Genomic DNA, 22,874 nt, shown 5'->3' with positions numbered 1-22,874 from the left:
TTTGTTTGTTTGTTTTTTTAATGCGACCGCTGGAAAACAAAAATATCTGGCCCCATCTTGCTGGTTTTGTGATGCAGGATCACAATCTATGATATGTACTCTACACATATTTTTTTTCCCAAGGTATTATGTGAATACAAAGTTTGTTTCTTCTTATTAAGCCATTAAGAATGATTTATAGCTTGTTTCTGTGTGTGTACTGATTTTATAACCTTCCGGGGTACAAAACCTACAGAGAGCAAAGTCATGTGTGTGTGTGTGTGTGTGTGTGTGTGTGTGTGTGTGCGTGTGTGTTTTACAATGATTCTTCCTACAGCCATGTCTACAACAACACAATCAGGCATGGAACAATGAATATGTCATGGACATGGACACATTAATCACTAGGAGGTGTCTCTCGGGCAGGTCGTTTGTCATCATTATAAGTTTCATTTGGCATTTCATCTTCACACAAGCACAAAGAAAGCTAAACATCAAAGGCACAGTTGGTCAGAGTGATACAATGTTGGACTGTTGAGGTATGGTTTGTACAGCTGAGCTATAAATCCTCGGGTAAGAGCCCCTGTCATAGCTGCAAGGAAGTTTGCTCCAAACGCTACTCAGCAAATTATTCATGGGAAAATTTGGATGACCATAGAATGCATGACCCACAGGACAATGACCCATTGTCATTAAAAAAAAAAAATCTGAACCAAAAATAACAAAAGAGTTTATCTTTGCATGATAATTGGCGCTAAAAAAGAAAAGAAAAAATAGGTGGGGGTGCTTGAGGATTGTATTCTGATTCCAATGTACCTTATTTCTGCACCAGACTTGCTGAACTGGTGAGCAAAGCTTTTGCACTATTTCTGCTGCTGTGCAAGTTTATTTAATATCTTACCTCAAAGAAACAGATTGATGATAGTATGAATAAATTGTTCTACAGTATATGTTAATATTTGTTTTACAATATTTACAGTGTCAAGGATGTACTCAATTGTCTCTTCATTGCATCAGAATACAGTCACAACATACCACCCAACATTCAAGTATGACGATAATTTGGAAAATTTGTTTAGTTTAATGCTCTGTACATTGGCTTGATTCATTCTTGGACACTGTGAAGCAACTAATAAACACAACAACAAAGGGCTGGTTTAAATGTATTTTATGTTATAAGTATTTCACAAACAACAAACTTACTTGATTCTAAATATAGCGGGAATCCAGTCACATAATCCCTGTATTAACAAAATGAGCAGAACAAGAACAAAGAAATGAATATACCATATACCGCTAAATAACAGTTTGTTACAGTATTATTGAACAAACATTGTTCACAACACATTTATGCTATTAAAAGTTGGATTGCTTCATTTCATGTACCAAGAATTCTTAAAAAGGGTATTCCACAATACACAAAAAATATAATAAATGTTATTAATATACCGGTACCTTTTCTGTATTTAGATGATGCCATGATGTTATTTCAAGCATTATTCTACAATCTTTATTACACACTGAAAATGCACAACCCAGCAATAATAGCAAAATTGAGAGAATCCTTACGAGTAAATTCTGTCTGCAGTACCTACAGTGCCAAATATGAGAAATCTAGTCTGTTGTTCTTATAGGGGAAAACAATAGTATATAGTATAATTAACATATTTCATGAATGAATAGATAACTTTTGGGAATGTTTCTGATTAGGTAACATTAGCAATCAGCTGATAAAAAAAAAAGATACAGTACTAGGCAGGGTAGGTTCCATCATATTTCTCAATAGCATTCTTTTACTTTGATTGAAACTGACTGCTATGTTCGAGTTTATGTTTGTATTTTTTTTTTCTTGCGTATCCAAGCTGGACATAATGTATTATCATATTATTTTGTATACTTTATGTATTTTCCAACGAGAAATATGAAAATAAAATTGGAATTGAAATTGCAATTGAAATTGGAAAGGTTCACTGAAATATTGTCACTTACCGTTGCTCTTGAGTGCATTGGCTGCTCTCCACTATCATCCGCGTTGATTCCCTTGGCACCACCCTTTCCCTGGGAGCTATGATCCCCATAGAACATACTTGTCCACCTGAGTAGTAACACAAATTGAAAACCAAAATAGACATAGAGAATGTCTGCTCTGGGAAGGACTGCTGTCCAGCAGTGTTTCCATTTGATTGCCATATATGTGCAATATTCCTGTGGCAGAATAGAGTATGACTATGGGCACATTGCATCTGTGACAAAGTAACTACTATGAGTATTAGAAATGTGCATCATACTTTTCTACTCACTTTCATCCCATCAAGATTGTAGAAAATTCTAGAAAAGTAATGAACTGCTTTATATCATTTGATACATGTACGTGGGTATGATTAGAAGCTCAAGAGTGGGGGGTTTCTGCAACTTTTTTTTTTTTTTTGGGGGGGGGGAGTTGGGAAAACAACATGAATTGTATGTGCAGTCCTATGAAGGCATATCTGTGTGTGCACTATTGACGCACTAAATCACAGAAAGATTGAACCATAGACAGATTGTTATAATGGCTTACAATAGCAATGTTTGGCTTGAAGATTGATATGTATGCAATGCAAGGCTTTCAGCAACATTCACCAAAGAAAATTTGTGAAGAGATATGAAATACCAGTGTTCATATATATGCTGCTAATATGATTTTTTTTTTCTTTTTCCGGCCAGGTTTTGAATCAAAGTCAGTCATCAGAACTCAAGGTTTTAAGTGAAACTGACAAAATCCTGCAAACTGTTGCTACAGCTGTATCTGTCTTTTATAATGCAACCCAGCCACACATAAGGCCAAAGTTCAGCCCATAAAATGACCATCGTGGCTTTACTGCAACACTGCCGCATTATTTGCATACGATATATTCAAACGTTTACATTGCCGATATATCAGAAAATTTACGAGAGTTACAGTTTGCACATTTTACAATGTCATGCCCACTGATACAGGCAACAAACACAGTGCACATGTTTGCATGGAGGCTTCTGTAACAAATGTGGAAAAATTCAAGCCTGACTTGCACAATGCATGATACAGCATTTCATGCATATCATTCCAAGTTCACCTGGACTCAACCTTCAAACCAATCAAAACTTCATCATGACCACAAAAGAAATAAACAAAAACATCAGCATGGTGAACAGATTCAGAAAGAGATGAAATATAGTGTGGATTTCAAAAGGAAAACAAAAAGGTCTTTTATAATTCTGACATAATACACTATCTGCCATAACACACTATCTGCCATGTTTAATTCATGTGAATGCATTCCATGATGAAGGGTGGCAGTACCTTGTATTTACACTTTCATAGAATGGAAATAAAGTGTGCAACTGCAAGGAATATGCGAGGGCTTGTGGCAACATGATACATTTTGTTAGCTACATATACCTTGGCAGTCCCTCAGAACAAAGGCCGTAGTGCTTTTAGCGCAATAGTAGGTGAACTCTTCCTCTTATGTATGTACATGACATGGACATCAGAAGATGAAAAGTCTTTTCAGTTCTCTACAAATGATGCTTGTGACTGTTGCTCTTACAGTTTGCACTGAGTTCAATGAGCTGTAATGTTGCAGTTAAAGAATAATCATACAATTCAACCAACTCTGAGGAGATTGAAAAAATGTCCAAGAATCTAAATATCAAACAGCTTTTGAAGACCTTGTTTCAGTACACTTTCAGTAGAGGTATTCACTTAGTGCATGGTGAACATGAGTTTATAACTCTACAGTTGATATCTCTCAAATTTCACCTCTTATAACTACAGTTATAAATCATGGACAAAAGCACAACCTTTTCAATAAAGGCACTGTATATGCACTATTAAAATACAATTAGTGCAATCACTACCATTGTCTAGATTTTCATATTACATAATTGTATAAATATAACAAATTTTTGTTTCAAATGTTAGGACTTAGGAAACTGGCTAACTTTTGAAAGCGACAAACCATATTGAAATGTTTTGCAAGAACAGTTTTCACGCAATGCCCATACAGGCATTTCTTATGTCACAATGAGTAGTGCACAAATGAGAGCTGGTTACTACATGTAGAGTATACTACTATAAAGCATGGGATGCAAAAATGATTCAATACAAATGACACTTTCCCCAAATATGAATGCAAAACATATCAAAGTTGGCCTGACTAGCCAGTGGTGATGTCATCTGGCATGCTTGGAAGACTTTCACTACATGTACAGTAATGTGTGACACTCTTAACAGCAAAGATCTCATTATACAAACCCACCTGATACAATTTCAACTGAGAATGACTATGGATTTTAACCCCAAAGACAATTCAAACCTGTTGGCAATTTGAGGCATACTGTTAATTAATGATGAATTGTACATGGTCAAAAAAAAAAATCAACAACAACACACAGCCAAAATGAGCTTATGAATACATGAATGAATGTACAAAATCAACAAATAAACTAACTGAATAAATCTGAAGTCAATGAAAAGCATTAATCAGTAGTTATATGAATGACTGATTTAGAAATGAAGATTAGAATATGATTAAATTCATTAGAAGTCAATAAACTATTAAGACAGACATAATAAATGTTTGAATGCCCAGATTAAACACCCAGACACATAATGCACATGCATACACAACACACAAATGAATAAACTGAAACACACTCTACCGTAAATGTATTTAACAATAAATTACTTTCATATACCAGGACTTTATGTGAGGCTTTCCTCTAAAGCATCATTTAAAGCTCTGGTTTGCAACCATAGCTTGTGCATGGGATCATAAAATCTACTAAAAAGTGGCAAAGATGACAATGAACCTGATCACAAAGCTCTTAATTCACCAATTTGACTGATAATATTATAAGATGACAATTAAAGAAATTGTACGTCTGTTTCAAATGGATATATATATAAGGGAATTCAGGGAAAGCATGAGATTGCATATATTCCAGTGGTCACGCATAGATACGGGACAGGACTGACATTCCCCATCTCTGCATGTGTACATGGCACCGCAAACGAGAATGCATTCATGAAAAACCATACGAGCGTGCTCCACGCACATATGATTATCCCACGCATGGGGTGGTGGGCCACTGCTGGCTACCAGTCGACGACGGCAGGTGGCTTCATATAAAAAGGCCATTCAAGCACAGCCCTGTTGGCACCACATCCTCATACACAGCTAATACTCTGCCAGCAAAGCCCCTATAAAATATCCCCTATTCCCACCCACCTAAACCTCTCCACTGCATCCCCTAATATCAGAAATTCTCACCAATCCAATTATCAAACCCCAGCATACAGTGGGCATTTTATACTGCCTGTCAATATTCATTGCTATCTCAAATCTGTTTACTCAGCCTGGTCAGTAATTACAGCCTCTTATTTTTTGAAGGAGGAAATATTTCATATGGGGGATGGTGAGGATTTCTGTCAGGACACATTGTAGAAGGTCAAAGGTCAGGATTCAGTGGCCAGTTTACTGTGCTATTTTCTTCATGTAATGTTCTTCTGGGGGCAATTACATTGCATCATTTAATGATTCCGAATGCTCTCCAGGGCATAGGTTCTGCATACAATGTACTTTGCTTGCATGTGTATATATATATACGCACATTCATGTGCCTGTGTGTGCATTAGGGGAGTTTGCTACTAATAATATCGGTGATTTTCAGAGTAACAATGATTATGAAGATAACAATGATAATACTGATGATGGTGATAATGATAATATCAATGATAAGGTCATATGTCCATTGAAGTCTTAGTGCTGTGATATGCCCAATGTCATATTTAGGTGACATTCTTCATTCATGATGAAATATAAAATGACAACAACAAATATTAGCCATAAGAATGTTGATGTAAAGGTTTACAGCTCATCAACAATATTACCCATCGATAGACACTGGATGTGGCTTTATGTAAAATTTATCAGATATACATTATATAACTTGCACACACCCATACTCCTCAGTGTGCAAAAGAGCATAAAAACACGAATTTTACAGTGCTTTTGAATTGCGACCCTTCACAAAATCTCTCCCTCTTGCATTCTCTCTCTCTCTCTCTCTCTCTGCTACTGTTTTTTTCCCCGAGTTTTAACTTTCTTCTAAAATGGGAAAATCATGTATGTTCACACAAGGGGACATTAGAATTCTGTGATATTTTTACCTCCTGGAGAACTGTAATGTGAATGTATAAACATGACGCACGCCTACATGCATTTTGGAGTACACCTTAGACTTCCATGGATAGCTGCCTTGTCCTTTAGGTTACCCAGGGATAGGGAGAATTGAATACTGGTGCTATAAAAGGGTCATTTAACACAGTTCACAAACTCACATTAGATACTTCACATCAGGCACATTCTGCATCATTACATGGTACTGCACTTCTGATATCCACAATAAAATTCAGGGGATTCACAAAACTGCCACAATGTTAGCATCGCGTTCACACTGGCAAGAGTTTCTGATATTTATTGAGTTGAAGTCACCCATATCAGAGAAATGTCCTGCATGACAAAAGCACTGACTAATTGTCTGTTTACAACATGTAAAAGATTTACGTGATGAGCCTGCAACAGCTCTGGAAGCGTCTGCATCTGTTAATAGTACGTCCACATCTTCATGTGACATGATGATTTATATCAACTTATTTTTAGCAAGGACAATTTTCCTCTGTCTCAAGAGCAAATTGCACAGACAGAAATACAGAAAGTGGGATTGTAATTAGAATGATCATACGATATCATCACATGCACACTGTGTTTTGTCTTTCCTATTTCAACATAAACAGATAAGATATTCCCATCTCCTTTTGCAAAACATGGTATCCATCAAGAACACCAAATAAGATGGGAGACTCAGAACAACTAATCACTTTCAGTAACACATGTTTTGCAATATCAAAGAAATCCAAGCTGCATTTACTCAGGGCAGTCATCAAGACAATGTATAAGCCACATTAAACCATACTGACCCTTGACAATAAAACTGGCCTTATTCAGTTGACTGGGTACAAAGTTGGAAATGCAATGATAATTGGAATGTACAATTAAGTGAACCATTGTGCAATGTGACACCCTAATAAAGCCATATGAACATAGTTAATATATTGATATTTTTCCCATATTGGGGATTCATTATGTACTTCTACTGTGCTTGTAATCTTCGAGTCTTTCACTGACATCACATTTGAGTTTTATTGAGCTTTAGATGTGGCAGATTTTGTATCATTTCTGGTAGTCCCACAACAGACTTTAAACATGTCAAATTATCACATGGTACTGCATCATGAATGAATGAATGAATGAATGAGTGAATGAAGGAATGAATTATGCACACAAGACATATTGCAGCCTGTCTCCTTGCCACCTGGCTCTCTTAAGTGGCACATGGCCGTAGCAACGCAGCAGCCATTGTGGTGCATGTAATTACCCTGTGGATCAATAACCCTACAACAGCAGAGGGAGTTAATGTATGCACAGATGGAAATTATGACAGTACCTGCCGGTGCGGAGAGATACTTTCGGGGTGGGGCGGGCGAGGGGTTTGGCTGTATACTCTGCAGCCAATTTATTCAGCGTCAACTCGTAAGCCGTCACATCCCCAACCATATCTGGTGAGTGACGTAGTGAGGTAGTAATGTGTAGTGGGGCAGTAATGCACTCTGCCTACCGGCTGCTGCCTGACAAATCAATAGACGTCCGTACGGAAGGTGAACAGATATGGCTCTGTCTACCATTCTGAACAGTTCGGCAGCCCAGTCAAGTTCCCCATGAAATTGAGAAGATGCAGTCGGTGTGACCTCCCTCTCTTTTCCTTTTTCTTCTCTCTCTATGTCCCATCTTTTTTTTTCTTTCCTCCCTTTTTCTTTGAAATAGAGAATATTACACATGTGGATAATCAGACAAAGTACAGACAATTAGGACAATTGTAGATTAACAGCATAACCGCTTCAGACAATTTCTAAACAACAGCTCCACATGCACTATCTACATGCACTGCAAGAATGGGTCTTTGATATGATGAAATTTGAGTCCCTTTAACATAGCATTTACCACTGAACTGGCTGCCATTGACATGATGGATTGACTTCATGAGTGTAATTTAGAGCAAATGCACATATGACTGAATTAACAATAGTTAAAAATAGATCAGAGTGATTAAAACGAAAATGCATAAACAAAGGAATACACTTACTGTTGAGATGGTTTGTCTCAGTTCATGGATATTACATGTTTTGATATTCTATTGGCAGTGATACAAACACACATCAACACATACATACAGTACATACACACATACATGTGTATACACATTCACACATATACATTCATAGAATATGATGTATACATATATTATGTGAGAAGAATTCGCCCCCTTAAAGATGCCAGAATAAAATGCATACTTCAAAGCTTCAGTCTAAATTGGGTATCTCACTGGCCTGGAGACAGAGTGGCAACCTGGTGGCGACTTGAGTCTCCGCTGGTTGCTACAGCCAGGTCTCCAGAGAGTTGTGGTAGTATCAAACATGTCAGATACTTTTTGGAGACTTTTTCCAGTTTCACGTTGGTCTCACAGACGTCTCCATCTCCATCGGATGTGGCCACATTGTGGAGAATAATTTTGTCTACGACATCTGTGCAAACTTGTGGATATCCATGGGGACCCATGGTGACCTACCAGTGATGCTGTGGAGACATCGCAGAGACACATCCGCAACTGAGAAGACATCTCAGGAAAGTCCCCATGACTTCTAGGAGAATAAATTGTCACCCTGTTTAGAGTCCTCTCCAACGTTGCACTGGAGTTGCTTTCTTGGTGAGAGTGCAAGCCATTTTTTTTTTTTTTTGTTTTTCATGTCGCACGAGTCGCCGCAAATCATCAGTTGCAGCGTTTGCATTGATGTCTCCTCCAGTGCAATAGGCCCTCAAGACCATGGCATTCCACAAGACGCGGACCACACTTGCAAACATGGGCAATGGGGCAAGTGCACATCCATTTCGCTCGCCAAACAGAGAGTTTCAGTTGCCACATGCAAGTGGGATGGTGGGCTTATACCACTCTGACCCCTATGACCTCTTCAAATACAGGAAACAATTCACAATTTTTAATATACATGTTTATTTCAAATGTCATTTTTTCTTAGCCTTGTCTTCTGTCACTATCTAGAGACTTGTAGCTCCCTGCTTCAACTTTCAGTACAGGCCTCGCATGTGGAGTAGGCTTATATAGATTCCTATAAAAGTTTATTATTTGATAAACTACATTATTCGTATTTCGATATAATCTTACGAGAGACGAGAAATTATGCCACGCTACACACACTTTCAAAGAGAACATTTCATGTCCTTCAAACATGCACAAGTCATCTCACATGCATAATCATCTATGATTTACATTGTATTGCACTTTTATTCATCAACCAATGATGCTCCACTGCTATGCATTTACAGTCTGCCTGATGCATTTTTCTGCCATACTGAACATCACAAGGCAGTCTACAACGTTCACACATACACACACACACACACACACACACACACATGCACACTCAAACATTTGAAGCAAAACTTTAAGGACAGGAAATTGGTTGAACAAAAATTCTAATTTGAACAAGCTGGCAGGTGCATCCAAATCAGCTACATTGTGTGATAATTACAGCAGCCAACACGGCTCCTTGGCTACATCACAGCCTATTACCTCTTTTCCCTCTTTTTCCCCCAATCCCCAGTTGGTTTCTGCTTCAGTTCAAATTTGAAGACATTTACATACTATGCACATATACACAAACACACACACACACACACCCATGCGCTTGCATGCACACAAGCACACTTTAACACATTCCGATCCACATAGATGATTAAAAAGTGGAAAAATGTCCACACACAGACTTTCAGTCCTAGTAAATGGATGGTCAATCACATCATACAATATTTACAGCAACTACATTAGCTCCTCAGCTGCCCCACTGCCTATTTCTTTTTCTCTTTTTTCCCTTTTCTTTCTTTTTTTTTAATCAATGAGGCTAATCACCAAGACCAAGTTATACCACAAAAAGTGCCTTCACCACTGTCGTTGTGGGTCTAGTACACTGTACGTCGAACACACATTCTCTGATACATGTATAAAGAACAGGGCAAAACCAAGACATATACTGTTGCTTGAGGGAAATTTCCCATTCAAGTAAGCAGACAAGTGCTTCAAATCAATTTATGATGTGATAATAATAGAAATCAATTTGGCTCCTCGATTGACTCTTATCACTCTCCAGTAATCTGTTCCTTGATACTTTCCTTTCTTTCCACTCAGTTAAGTATTCCATATTATCAAGCTAATGACATGAGTCTGGAGACGAAGTAAGCGAATGACCTTGTGCAGGCAGCGTATTTATGTTTTTTCTCCATCTTATCTTCAAAAGTGCACTGCTGGGTATTTGAGCACTGACGTCAGAAAAATGAGAGTTCGCGTCACATTTGTTTATGCACTGTGTACACAATTGTATGTGACATATCCCTAAAAAATGATCATGGCAAATTAAAAATCTATTTTTAGGCACTTAAAGATGGACAGGGATGAAAAAGAACAGATTATTGTGTCATAACAACATTGGTTCTTACAGTGCACTTAAACAGTACTGGAAATACCTTGTGACTTTGGTGAAGAATTTGGCACTCACAGGTTAAAATTGAATACTGAGACTAAAATTTTTCTTTGATGCTATTTTTTTTTTAACTCGAGTACATCACATCCGAACTGATTTGAAAAGAAACATAACACTTCTAAATTTGCCCCAGGTGGTAGTGCATCTGTACAAATCTGGACCAGTTCTAACGAGCTGTACAGCATATCCAACTTCGCTAGTAATGGGAGAGCAGCTGCTTTTTTACTTGCAAAAGCATTGCACATAGAGTAGTAGTCCTTATATTTATTTATTTTGTTTGAATGCACCATATGCACTACACTGACCAGCCAAGTAGAATGTACATGTAATACACCAGATGGTGGACTGTTCTTCATGAGAAGACAAAAAAAAAAAAAGAAGAAAAGACTTTAAATCAAAACTGGTCACTACCAGCCTCCAACTCTTCTTATTGTCCCACTTTAAGTACATGTATTTCTTGAGTTACACACACTCACACAAAAATGAAACTCTCTTCTTATTACTGCATTCACAATCATACATGAAAATATCATCGAATATTACTGTGGAAACCATGTATGCAAACCTTCAAAGGCACAAGAGCAATATTCACACGGTATACACTTGAATACAGACATACTCTCAGCAAATTACAACAGAAAGCTACTGTGTCCATCTGAATAATTGCTGGAGACACACTGTTGCGACAAAGTCTAAGAATCTCAAGTGAATTGTACTCAGCATTGTATCTTGGGAATTAAATTACTCATCTTGACTTTCATGCCATGTCCACAACTCCTTATTTTTCAACTGCTCTTGAACTCTGTGTACAAAAATAGCTTGCCCAAGATACCCCAATACATTGAGACAGAAAGTCAGAGAGAAAGAAACACCAACACAGACAGAGACAGACAGACAGGGACAGACAGAAAGAGAAAGAGAGAGAGGGAGAGAGAGAGAGAGAGAGAGTAATGCATGAAAATGCATGGAATGGAAGGGGTAAGTATAAGAAAATTCATAATCAGACCCAGAAATCATCCCAAGAACATAGGTATCTGTGTATGTCAGACAATTTCAAGGCACTCTTTTGGTTAGCAAATGTCTAGCACATCCTTAAATGTTACTAAGATCTTAAAAACAGATGGGCTCCATTATTCAAGCTGTGGGTAGTGCTCTGCTGAGATTTAAAGGGATGATATAGCATTGGTGGGGATGAGAATTGAACTTTAAACTTTTTGCAAGATACTGAAATGTTACAGAACATAGAATAAGAGGAATTCAAAGTTTATTTGGTGAAAATTGGTTTTGAAATGGCTGAAATATCCAAAAACAAACTAAAACAAAGTGATATCTAATAAAAGGCGGGATCCATTTGTTTTGGATATCTCAGTCATTTCAAAACCAATTTCCATCAAATAAACACTGAATTCCTTTTGGAATTAATGCTCTTTCATATTTCATTAGAGGTTTCTCATTGTCTCACCAACAAAGTTAGAAACCTGAAGCTAGGTCTCAACCAAACTATACCATCCCTTTAACCCGTTGAGGACGAATCCCGAGTATACTCGGGCAGGTGTCTATGGGAATTGCGTGTTGTAGCATAATCAAACCGTCCTCAATGGGTTAATAGCATCTACCTCAATCAGAACATACCCATGAGATCTACTAAAGTGACGATACATCATGAAAGCACATAACACATGATCACAGAGACTCAAACCCCATGAATCTCTTTTCTCCTGCCTGGACCACCTCGTAACTGGAGACTAGCTCCGATTACGAGAATGTGTGCACAATATTACATGTGCATAGCATACACCACAAAGTTCCTTGCGGTTGGGGTCCAGCTCTAGGGTAATAGATGCTCCATGGTGCTATGTTAGCCACATTTTTTCTCCATTATTTATGATAATACTAAAGTTGGTAGGAAGAAAGCTCAATTTTATGAAATGAAAAGACATCTTAATTCAAGAAATTGAAACTCAAGCGGGAGAGTGGACGATTTTGCAAAAATGGTCTCAAAGTGGGAGATCTCCATTGAAAGCAGGGGAGTTGGAGTCTCTGTGATCACAATACTTTGCATGATATGAGCAAATTTTGACAGAAAACATGAGGTGGTAACACTTATTCATGCTTATGAACTCTTTCTTTACTGCTGCTCTTGCAGTGACAAACTGTGCAGAAGAGATTGAATGCAACTACACAGTCTTCATACAATATCCAGCCCGCCTCACAGGTCTGTCACATACTTCAGCATTTTAAGTTGCAAGAGCACATTCTGTTCAGTTAATATTTACACAAACTTACATCCCCTTTTACAAACTGAAAACTTACAACCAAGACAATGTAAGATTTGAATACATTGCATTCTTTTTGAATCAGAATGTAGTGCCACTGCTCTCAAGTGGAATTTATGTGATTCTTAATTTCTTTATTCTTGATAGAATACACAGCTTTCAAGCATTTGACGATTCAAACAAGTGTGTTTTACATGACATCATCCAATCCTCTGACCGATACATGCAATTTGATAAGGTAGTTGGCTTCTCACCTGTAAGTGCTATGCCGTCACCATACAGGTTCACATGACAAACAAGTGGTCATAATACATGTAGCACTGCATGCAAATCAATGTGGACTGGACTCATGAGGAAGCTATCTTACACTGAATCTTAATGTGTGTGGCACTTGTGGTAAAAATGCACATTCACACCAAGAAACCACAAAAGAATATATGTATAGTATGGTTACTCTAATAAAGATATTGTACATCTAAAACAAATCATTTTAAAGAGCCCCCTTTATTCTTTGTGCCTAATTTTTGTTGTCATTTTTTTTGGGGGGGGGGGTGGTAGGAGGGCTTTGCTATTCTAATGAAGACACAGTTTTGCTATTTGATTTCGATATCACACATGCTTATATACTAAATGGGTTAGTCAAATACCGGTTAGTGATTGGCTAAGCACAGTCACGTGATGGAGGCACATTGGTTATGTTCTCCCATGAGAAAACATTTTCATATAACAAATGACAAGTGATACCAAACGATTGAACGATCACATTTTTCGCGCGATCGATAGGATAAATTTGCATAACCCATGACTAACCCATATAATATAACACATGATGACTTTTGTTGTGGAGAACATGTACCTAACGTTCCACCCTCAGGGTTTGAAATGCTATTTCGGGAGTCTATAAGTCCCTCGACTTCGCCTCGGGACTTATAACCTCCCGAGGGACTTATAGCCTCCCGAAATAGCATTTCAAACCCTTTGGGTGGAACATTCAGTATGTTCCCTCCCCCGCCAGTCATCATCTATATAATGCTGAACTTCTAAAGCTTCATTGTCATTTGTAACAATCTGTTGGGCATGTTTCGTTCCACAAAAATACACTACTATAGTCCACAGAAACTTAACATGTAGGCCTACTACATACGTGTGTAATATGTGGAAAGAACAAACACACAAAGTTCAATTTCCAGCAATGAATTCAATCCTACCATACATCCTAATATCTCCCCTCGCAAAAACAAAAACCCCAAAACAAAAACAAAAACTAAAACTTAAACTTCAAAAAAAATTGTTGATATTTCGAAGGGCAGACGGCATGTTGAATCATCCACCTTTATTACCTTGCTATATTAAAACCCATAGATTACAATCTTGATATAGATGAAGAACAAGTCATGTTTAAATGCAATATGAAAAAGGCCGAAGGCAGCCAGAAAGGTCACCTTATTCAAATAATTACATTACTCAAACGTGCATGCATACGAACACAATGTATGCACACACATGTACAATATACATATGATTTACATAAACACACACTTGAACACAGACATTGTAATGGTCTTTATACATGTACATCACACATACTGGTCCTTAATTTATATCCTCTCATGGCACATTGAACTTCCAAGCAAACAGTGAGAAAATGTCTAAAATTAACAAACTGGAAGTATCATGACCACACATAGTGTATGCATCACTATCTGTGTTATCGCATTGCAGAACAAATGACAAATTTGGGAAAAAAAAACCCTATAGTCCCATTTAACACTATTTTGCTTGGCCAAAATTAAATATAGTGTTTCTAAAACCTGTATACTTTAACAACGGACAGTCCTCCATTGAAAAAAAAAAAGCATCAATGATTAACTGATCAAGATGCTACATACAAACAACATAAGTAGCTTTAGCTAATGATCACAGGCATTCACACATCCAGTGATACCCTCACACACTCTACTGTACACATGCACATGACATAGCAGTGCCAATTTTCATGTGCTTCAAAACATGCTATCAAATGCCATGTTGCATGATGCTACTCTCTTTCATATCTCACATGAAAAAAAAAAAAAAAAATGAGTGTGCCATACTACATGTAGTTGATACCAAGTCACTTCATAATGGTGTTTCAGAGCTGATGATGGTGACTGCGAATAGATTGCTTTGTTGTTGTTGTTGCTTTTTTTTTCAAGCTTTAAAGGGATCGTATAGTTTTGGTTGATAACCTCAGGTTTCTAACATCTTTGAGGGAGATAATGAGAAACCTCCAATGAAATATGAAAGAGCATGTAATTCCAAAAGGAATTCAACATTTATTTGATGAAAATTGCTTTTAAAATGGCTGAGACACCCAAAACAGACCAACTCTAATAAAAGGTAGGACCCACCTTTTATTATGGTTGCTTTATTTTACTTTGTTTTTGGATGTCTCAGCCATTCCAAAATCAATTTTCATCAAATAAACTTTGAATTCCTCTCAGAATGGTATGCTCTATACTATTTTATAAGTGGTTTCTTGATATCTCGCAAAAAGCAAAAAGCCAAATCCTCACCTCTACCAATAATATACCATCCCTTTAATGGCATGAAGACATTTCGACAGAATGCGGTTAAAGTTTGTCAACATCATCTTCACATGCAATACAGCAACGGCTAGTGTTGTTTCTCAGATATTACATCACATGGTCAGATTTATGGGCCAGAATTTACAAAGGTGGTTTAAATCTAGTCTGTAGATTGTGCAAATCTAAATTAATATGACACAAGTGCTCATTATGACACGTACATGTGGAAGGTATGCCTAATTTGCATTCAGACCACATGTAAAACAATGAATTTGATTTAAAATACCACTGTGAATTTGGATTAAAAAGTTAATCCAAATTGCAAAAAAAAATGAGGGAAATGCGCAGAATGATTGTTACATGTTAACATTACATTCCGGTGATGAAATTAGATAGGTCAACAGTATCGAAAATGGGATTTTATAAAGTGCATTAATGTAAAAGACTTTAGGATGATTTTGAAAGAAGATAAAACATGACAGGAATTAACCGGAAGTGATATTATAATGACGGCTGAAGGAAAGTAAGCCACACATTTCAAAGTGTGTGTCCAATAATAAAAAGTTGCTGGAGAGAATATCCATGCTGCCTTCACCAACATTGCTGCATTCAAAATGACACGTGCATGGTATATGTTTCGAGTCACCTACGATAAAACAAAGCAACCTCACAATGATAACAATTCAATAAATAAATGCGACTGCCTTGAATGAAATTATTCTGATGGCAGAATTTAAGGAACATTCTCATTGAACAGCCATAATGCAGCACAAATAAACACAAATATTGCCACAATATTCATTCAAAATGTCAGTATGTGCAAAGCAAGAATTGTTAGTGAATATGTGATAAGAAAGAAAATTGCACTAAAAAGTGCCCTTATACACACACACACACACACACACACACACACAAAATCCCAAACAAATCCAAAACATGTTAAAGAAATATATAACTCATCACAAAATGTGAAAGAAGGTACTGAGATGTAAAATAGAGCTCATGATGAAATGTAAAGACTCTATACAGAGTACAAGAAGGCATTCACATGAAATCCAGAAGTCGTGCAGATCTGTGTGTACTGCTTTCCTAAGAAAATCCCATACGATCAAAGCACAAATGAATAGAGCAGCATGTAGCTTTACCTGGCAAAGTATTCAGAATGCCAGATGTCATTGTGAGAATTGACTTTTTCTTTTTAATACTTCTTGATAATGAAAGAAATGTAGAATTATTTGTGTCTTGTTCAAGATGATTATACTTTGAAAATGATGGATAATACAAAACGTTTCTGCCTGGCTAAGAAAGAAAAAATTTGAAAAATATAAGAATGTGTATTAAGAATTATGTGTTTTCTCTCTTTAAGTTCCAGGGTGATGAATATCATGGTACATACATCGGAGCCAGGAATGTGGGTTTTTGCTTTTCTTTTGTCTTTGTTTCTTTACACCTTTGTTTGAGTTAATATTCTATAAGAAGTGTTAAAATGCTTGACACAGGATTTGCAAGTCTTTGCAAAAATGAGTGATACGGTGTATCACTTACTTTTGTCAGGACTTATACGTAGACATGTCTCCATGCATACAGTGTAAATTGTACCATACGTACAAACTTGTGTATTTAGTATCATTTAAAGAGTTAATGTGGAACATTAATCAGCCACAAATCTAGCTATGCATTCAAACTGCTTCACCCAGCATACAAAATATGTGAACATATAATCATGTTCCAAATATTAAACCAGTTCTCCCAGTGATTCATAGATAGCAGATTAGTCTTCGAGACATGGATGAATGGAGAGTGCTGTGTTAATGATGGGCCCAAACCCAAGATGCATATGCTGAATGGCAAGACAAAGAAGAAAAAAGAAAACTGAAACTGCAAGCATGTATGAGCAATGCAATCATATGTCAAAAGAGGAGGTGTTCATACACATTGTAGGCATCAGTTCCGTTCTCGGCTGACAACGCTCTCCTGTGGAAAATAAGCACACGCAAATGAAGGCAAATGTGAGTACACTTGAGTAGTATGGCGAGAAACACCATGTCTTGACATCTAAGCCTTAGGTGTGTAGCCGTCATCACGTACCATACTAATGTACACCTGTCGTCACATGCACCACATAATGTACATGTACCATGATGCCACTTATTGCATTAGAAGTATATTCCTCCATATCAGTGCTACCTTGATGTGGTTTGATCACCTTTTCAGACTTAATGCAAGCTTGATGACCCTGAAAGGAGAAAAAAAAAAATCTTCTGGTTGTCATATCGACAGACAGCAGACAGTTTTCCTTTGTTGTTGTTGTTGTTGTTGCTGTTGTATTTTTTTGTTCCTCATAGGAAGAGGAATGAAATTGAAACAATTACATTATGTCAATAAAGCTCTCTAACAAAGTAAAGGGAAACATTAGAAACTGGCACAGCATACCTTATGATACAAATTCAAGATTTACTAACCCAGAGTAGAGTGTTTCAACCCCTAGGTCACTACACTTCACACATACTTAAAGACAACAATGAAAATGTCAGTATACACACTATCTGGGACGTCTCTACTTTTTGCTTGTTTGATAGCATGCATGTACAAATCACCATACCTCATGAGACTATTTATAAAGGTACGATGCACCATAGCCTTTTTCCTAATATAAGGACAATACTAAAACAAGAAATAAAAAATGCATGACATACACTGTATGTAACCTGACGCATTATTCCTGCGACATATATTGGCAGCACTTGGTTACGATTTGTGAACAAGTCTGGGGGGACAAATACATTATGGCAGTTTCCTGCACACTATGCAATTTCACAGAAAATGGATCAGATATCTGAGACTTGGAAACAAAAACAAGAACAAGAGATATGGCGGCAATCGTGATTCCAATAACGTTTTTATGACAATACAGGATAAATCTGAGGGTGGGTTGTTGCCAAGTTTTACAAGCGCATCTTGCATCTGTTGTACTACTACTGCTACTAGTGACAAACGAGAAAACAAAATGCTAAATCATGGATGAGTCTGTCTCAATGAGCTTGATAGGGGGATCAATAAGGCCGCGTTAATAATCTCCAGTCATATTTTTCAGATACTAGAAGCATCCCCCTGCTCTATTGCTGCAAAAACAATGCATTTCTGGGCATTGTAATGTGCATCCTGACAATCGATCACTAATGAAAAGCATTTGATTGCTTTTCCACATAGACAGATCAGGGCCAAGCAGAAAAGGGATAGCAATAATGGCTTATTATTTGCAAGTGATGGCTGAGTTTGCTGAAGCTACAGTGCTCTGAAAACCGACAGATATTTTTCCATCTAGCATGATATTTATCTGAATCATGTACACAGCATGTTTTGTCATTTCCTTGAGGTTTTTTCCACCCTGTCTTTTCTTGATACTCACATCCCTCAACAATGGATTTCTAATAAAGTATTATCACCTCAAATCAATAAATTTGGATGTCTGGCACAAGACTTGAGAACATTTGGGCAATCGATAAGAGGAAATTGAGGCCTTGCACAGTGATGTCATGTCAGGAACATACATAAGCAAGTAATGTTAGAAACATTACCAAGCAGATTTCCAGTACGTTATGAGATGCAAACCAGCCACTAAACCTTACATTCATGATGTTTGAAACATAAATCCCTCGAACTGATGCATTACAAACAAATTGTCAAATAACACACATATCTGCATTTGCTGCCATAATAAGCTGCACTACAGTAACTGGACATTGTCTACTGTAAAACAAAATATTTTTGTGGCATGAAAGTTTCACGAATGGAAGCCGACGGCCTTGTTTGCAGCATGAAATTTTTGTGAGTTGCCTCTAATATTCAATGCATATAGTGTAGACAAAATCTTTACCATGCATTTTGATTTCCCTAAAGTCGGCTCTTGTGAAATTTGCGAAATTAAAATGCACGCGAACATTCCTTGTTTTACAGTATATTGTCCTACACTGTAGATTGTATTTATTCCAAAATCCTACAATTCATCCTGAAAACATTCCACTTGTGTTCCATGTAACTTGATGTCAGTTAAGCACTATTTTTTTTTTTGGGGGGGGGGGGTATTCCTGCTTATTATAAACTTTTATATATTTTGAACAAACCTTTCTGCCTTTCCATGTGATACTGAAGTGTTAAAGCAAGGATTGGAAAAATTCTGAAGGATACATACATGTATATTCTGAGGGATGATCACACACACAAGAATAAATATTCCTACACACATTGAATGCAAACAGACAATCTCTACTCAGGCAACCCAAACATACCAGCATATTCTTGGTATAAGAAGCTTATCTATTCAATGTTCTCTTCTTTTCTTTTCTTTTTTCCATTCCATTTCACATGATTGTATACTGCAGTACCATTGCAATAAAGCAATTCCTTCTAACTCCTGCTTGTGTTTTTCATTCTATTGCGTATCTTTTGATCAGGCTAGTGCTAGTGAGTTGTTTGGTTTTGTGTATGTGTATGTGTGTGTGTGTATGTTTCTGCACTATCATTAGACGTTAAACACAGGCCTGCAAAATCTTTGATGATGATTAAATGGTTAAGTAAAAGCGTGTGCATATATTGCAGTTTATGCTGCTGTGACTTTAAACAAAAATCCACCAAAAATCTTACTGGAACTGTACAGTTTTACATTTAATGCTTCTGTTTTGTCAATGTGTATCCCTGTGTGAAAGATTGCATTACAGCTGCAGAGTATATGCTCAAGTGCTGCACAACTGTAAGAGCCTGACCTGACTAATGCACGGTAAAAAGCTGGGTTGTTGTCAACTCTGAACATGCCTGGACAATGGCTTGTATCCTCACAAAAAAAAAAAAAAAAACTAAAACTTGGGGAACTTACAAACACTTAAAGAATTTAACTCTGAACTTTTTCACAGTAAGAAATTTAAAGCCAGAATAAATCTCCAAACAGATATGGCACACATTTATCACGTTTACTAAGGGAGAAGTATGGATTTCATTTGGGCAATTCTTGTGATTGATTAGAATGCATCATAAAGATGTTTGTAACAACTGCAGTGCCAAATAAATATTGCAAATGTCATTAAGACTATAATCACTCTCGCAATTATTGTTACTATTGTATGAGCACATAATTTAAAGCAATGGGATTTTCTTCAAAAACACTGACATGACACAAATTTACCAATATCTAGCCTTCTTTTGAGTTTACCTATTAGTGGAGCGGCATAGCCGAAAAATTGTGCATTTTGTGATAAAAGCACCAAATTTCGTACACAGGTTGACAATAACGTTCATATCAAATTTAGATATTGGGCCATCGTAAATAGCGCCCTCAACGTCCGTGGCAGCCATTTTTCAAAATGGCTGCCATAAATGCCATGTTTTCGTAAAATTTGCTAATTTTAGGAGAGAAAAGTCAATAAGATTTTAGTTACAAATGGGAAATTACATTCAAAATAAATCTAGATATCGGACCATCGGAAATAGCGCCCTTAACGGCAATGGCAGCCATTTTTCAAAATGGCCGCCATAAATGCCATTTCTTCAAAATATTTGCTAACTTCAGAAGGGAAAGCCAGTAAGATTTAGCAAACAAGTGGGAAATTACTTTCAAAATGAATCTAAATATTTGGTCATTGTTAATTGCGCCCTCAACGTCCATGACAGCCATTCTTCAAAATGGCTGTCTAATGTGTCACTTCTTCGATGATTTTGCAAATTTCAGAAGGGACAAGTTAATAAGATTTATCCCATAAATGTTAATTACATTCAAAATGAATCTAGATATTAGAAATTGCGCCCTCAACGGCCATGGTAGCCGTTTTTTCATCAAAATGGCTGCCACAAATGCCATTTTTTGTTTCAAAAATTCAAATTTTAGAAAGGAAAGCCAATGGTCTTTTTTTGTAAACAAGCGGGAAATTACATCCAAAATAAATCCAGATATTGGGCAACTGAAGATTGCTCTCTCAATGGCTATGACAGCCATTTTTTTTTTTTTCAAATGGGCACCATAAGTGCCACTTTTTCATTAAAAAATTCTAATTTCAAAAGGAAAAGTCAATGAAACTTTGGTTATAAATGTGAAATGACATTTAAAATAAATGTCGATATTGGGCCATCGGAAATTGCGCCCTCAACGGTCATGACAGCCATTTTTCAAAATGGCCGCCATAAATGCTATTTTTTTGAAAAGATTTACTAAAATCAGAAGGGAAAGCCAACAAGATTTTGCAAAACAGGTGGGAAAGTACATTCAAAAATAAACTTTTTGGGCCATTGCAAATTGCCCCCTCAATGGCCATTCCAGCCATTTTTCAAAATGGCCACCATGATTTTTTTTTTCCACAAAGGTAGGAAATTACATTCAAACTGAATTTGATAATAGGCCATCCAAAAGTGCACCCTCAACAGCCATAGCAGCCAAGTTCTAAAACAGCTGCCATGGATGCCCCTTGTTTTGTTTTGTTTTTTGCAAAAATTTGCTGATGTCTGAAGGAAAAGTCAATAAGATAAGTGTAAAGTCTTCTTAGAAGGCGCCCTCAAGGGCAATGCTGACCGCCATGGATGTCTGCTTCTTTCTTTTTTCTTTTCTTTTCTGGAAAGATTTGCTAATTTCAGAAAGAAAATCAATGAAATTTGTATATACCTTTATGTTGAAAATCATATTCAAAAGAAAATAATATATGAGGTCATTACAAATGGCACCATCAACGACCATGGCAGCCATTTTCCAAATGGCCACTATAGATGCTATTTATTTCTTGAAAATATGATAATGCCACAAGAAGACAATATAATTTCTTGTGCAAATTGACAAAAGACATTCAAATAAATTCAGGTTTGAATTTGAATTTAAACTTGAAATGAAGATATTGAGCCACCATTTAAACATCGTTCCCAACGGCTATGGCAGCTCTTTGGCAAAATGGCTTCCACACACTCCTTATTTTTATTTGCTTATTCCAGAAGGAGAAAGCAATAGAATACTGCTAAACAGCCATTATATCTAATGTAATCTGGTGTTCAAAGAAATTTAGATTTTAAAAAAGATTTCATTGATGGGTTAGTTCTAAATTCATGTTTTCAGTTTAGTCTTAATTGCAGTATTTCGTGTGTGACGGCTAACAGTATGGATATCAAAGGTATGTGTTTTATGGAAGCATAGAAAGTAAATTAACTTTTTTAGTAAAATGAAAGGCCATTTTTTTCGTATCTGTTTTTAAGAATATTTAGGAAGTTACATTTTAGAATAGATACACGTCATATATCCCATATATTCAATGATATGGTGTTACTGTCAAAGTTTATACATGGCGCTATTATCCCTGGATATTCATATTACTTTTTTTCGGAAATTTTTTA

At 36.7% G+C, this 22,874-nt stretch overlaps 1 protein-coding gene across 1 annotated transcript in view; it reads right to left on the bottom strand.

Annotated features, from left to right (window-relative positions):
- Positions 1 to 22,874, bottom strand: part of LOC140228055 (calcium permeable stress-gated cation channel 1-like) — a 115,219-nt gene that overhangs the window by 67,668 nt on the left and 24,677 nt on the right. The window contains exons 4-6 of the mRNA XM_072308461.1: positions 17,445 to 17,486; positions 1,969 to 2,074; positions 1,183 to 1,220 (exon numbers count right to left, since the gene is read on the bottom strand). Coding sequence (XP_072164562.1) covers positions 1,183 to 1,220; positions 1,969 to 2,074; positions 17,445 to 17,486 — 186 coding nt within the window. The remainder of the gene's footprint in view (positions 1 to 1,182; positions 1,221 to 1,968; positions 2,075 to 17,444; positions 17,487 to 22,874) is intronic.

The sequence above is a fragment of the Diadema setosum genome, chromosome 1, assembly GCF_964275005.1.
Source record: "Diadema setosum chromosome 1, eeDiaSeto1, whole genome shotgun sequence".
Classification (NCBI taxonomy): domain Eukaryota; kingdom Metazoa; phylum Echinodermata; class Echinoidea; order Diadematoida; family Diadematidae; genus Diadema; species Diadema setosum.
This window is presented reverse-complemented; position numbering and strand designations above follow the sequence as displayed.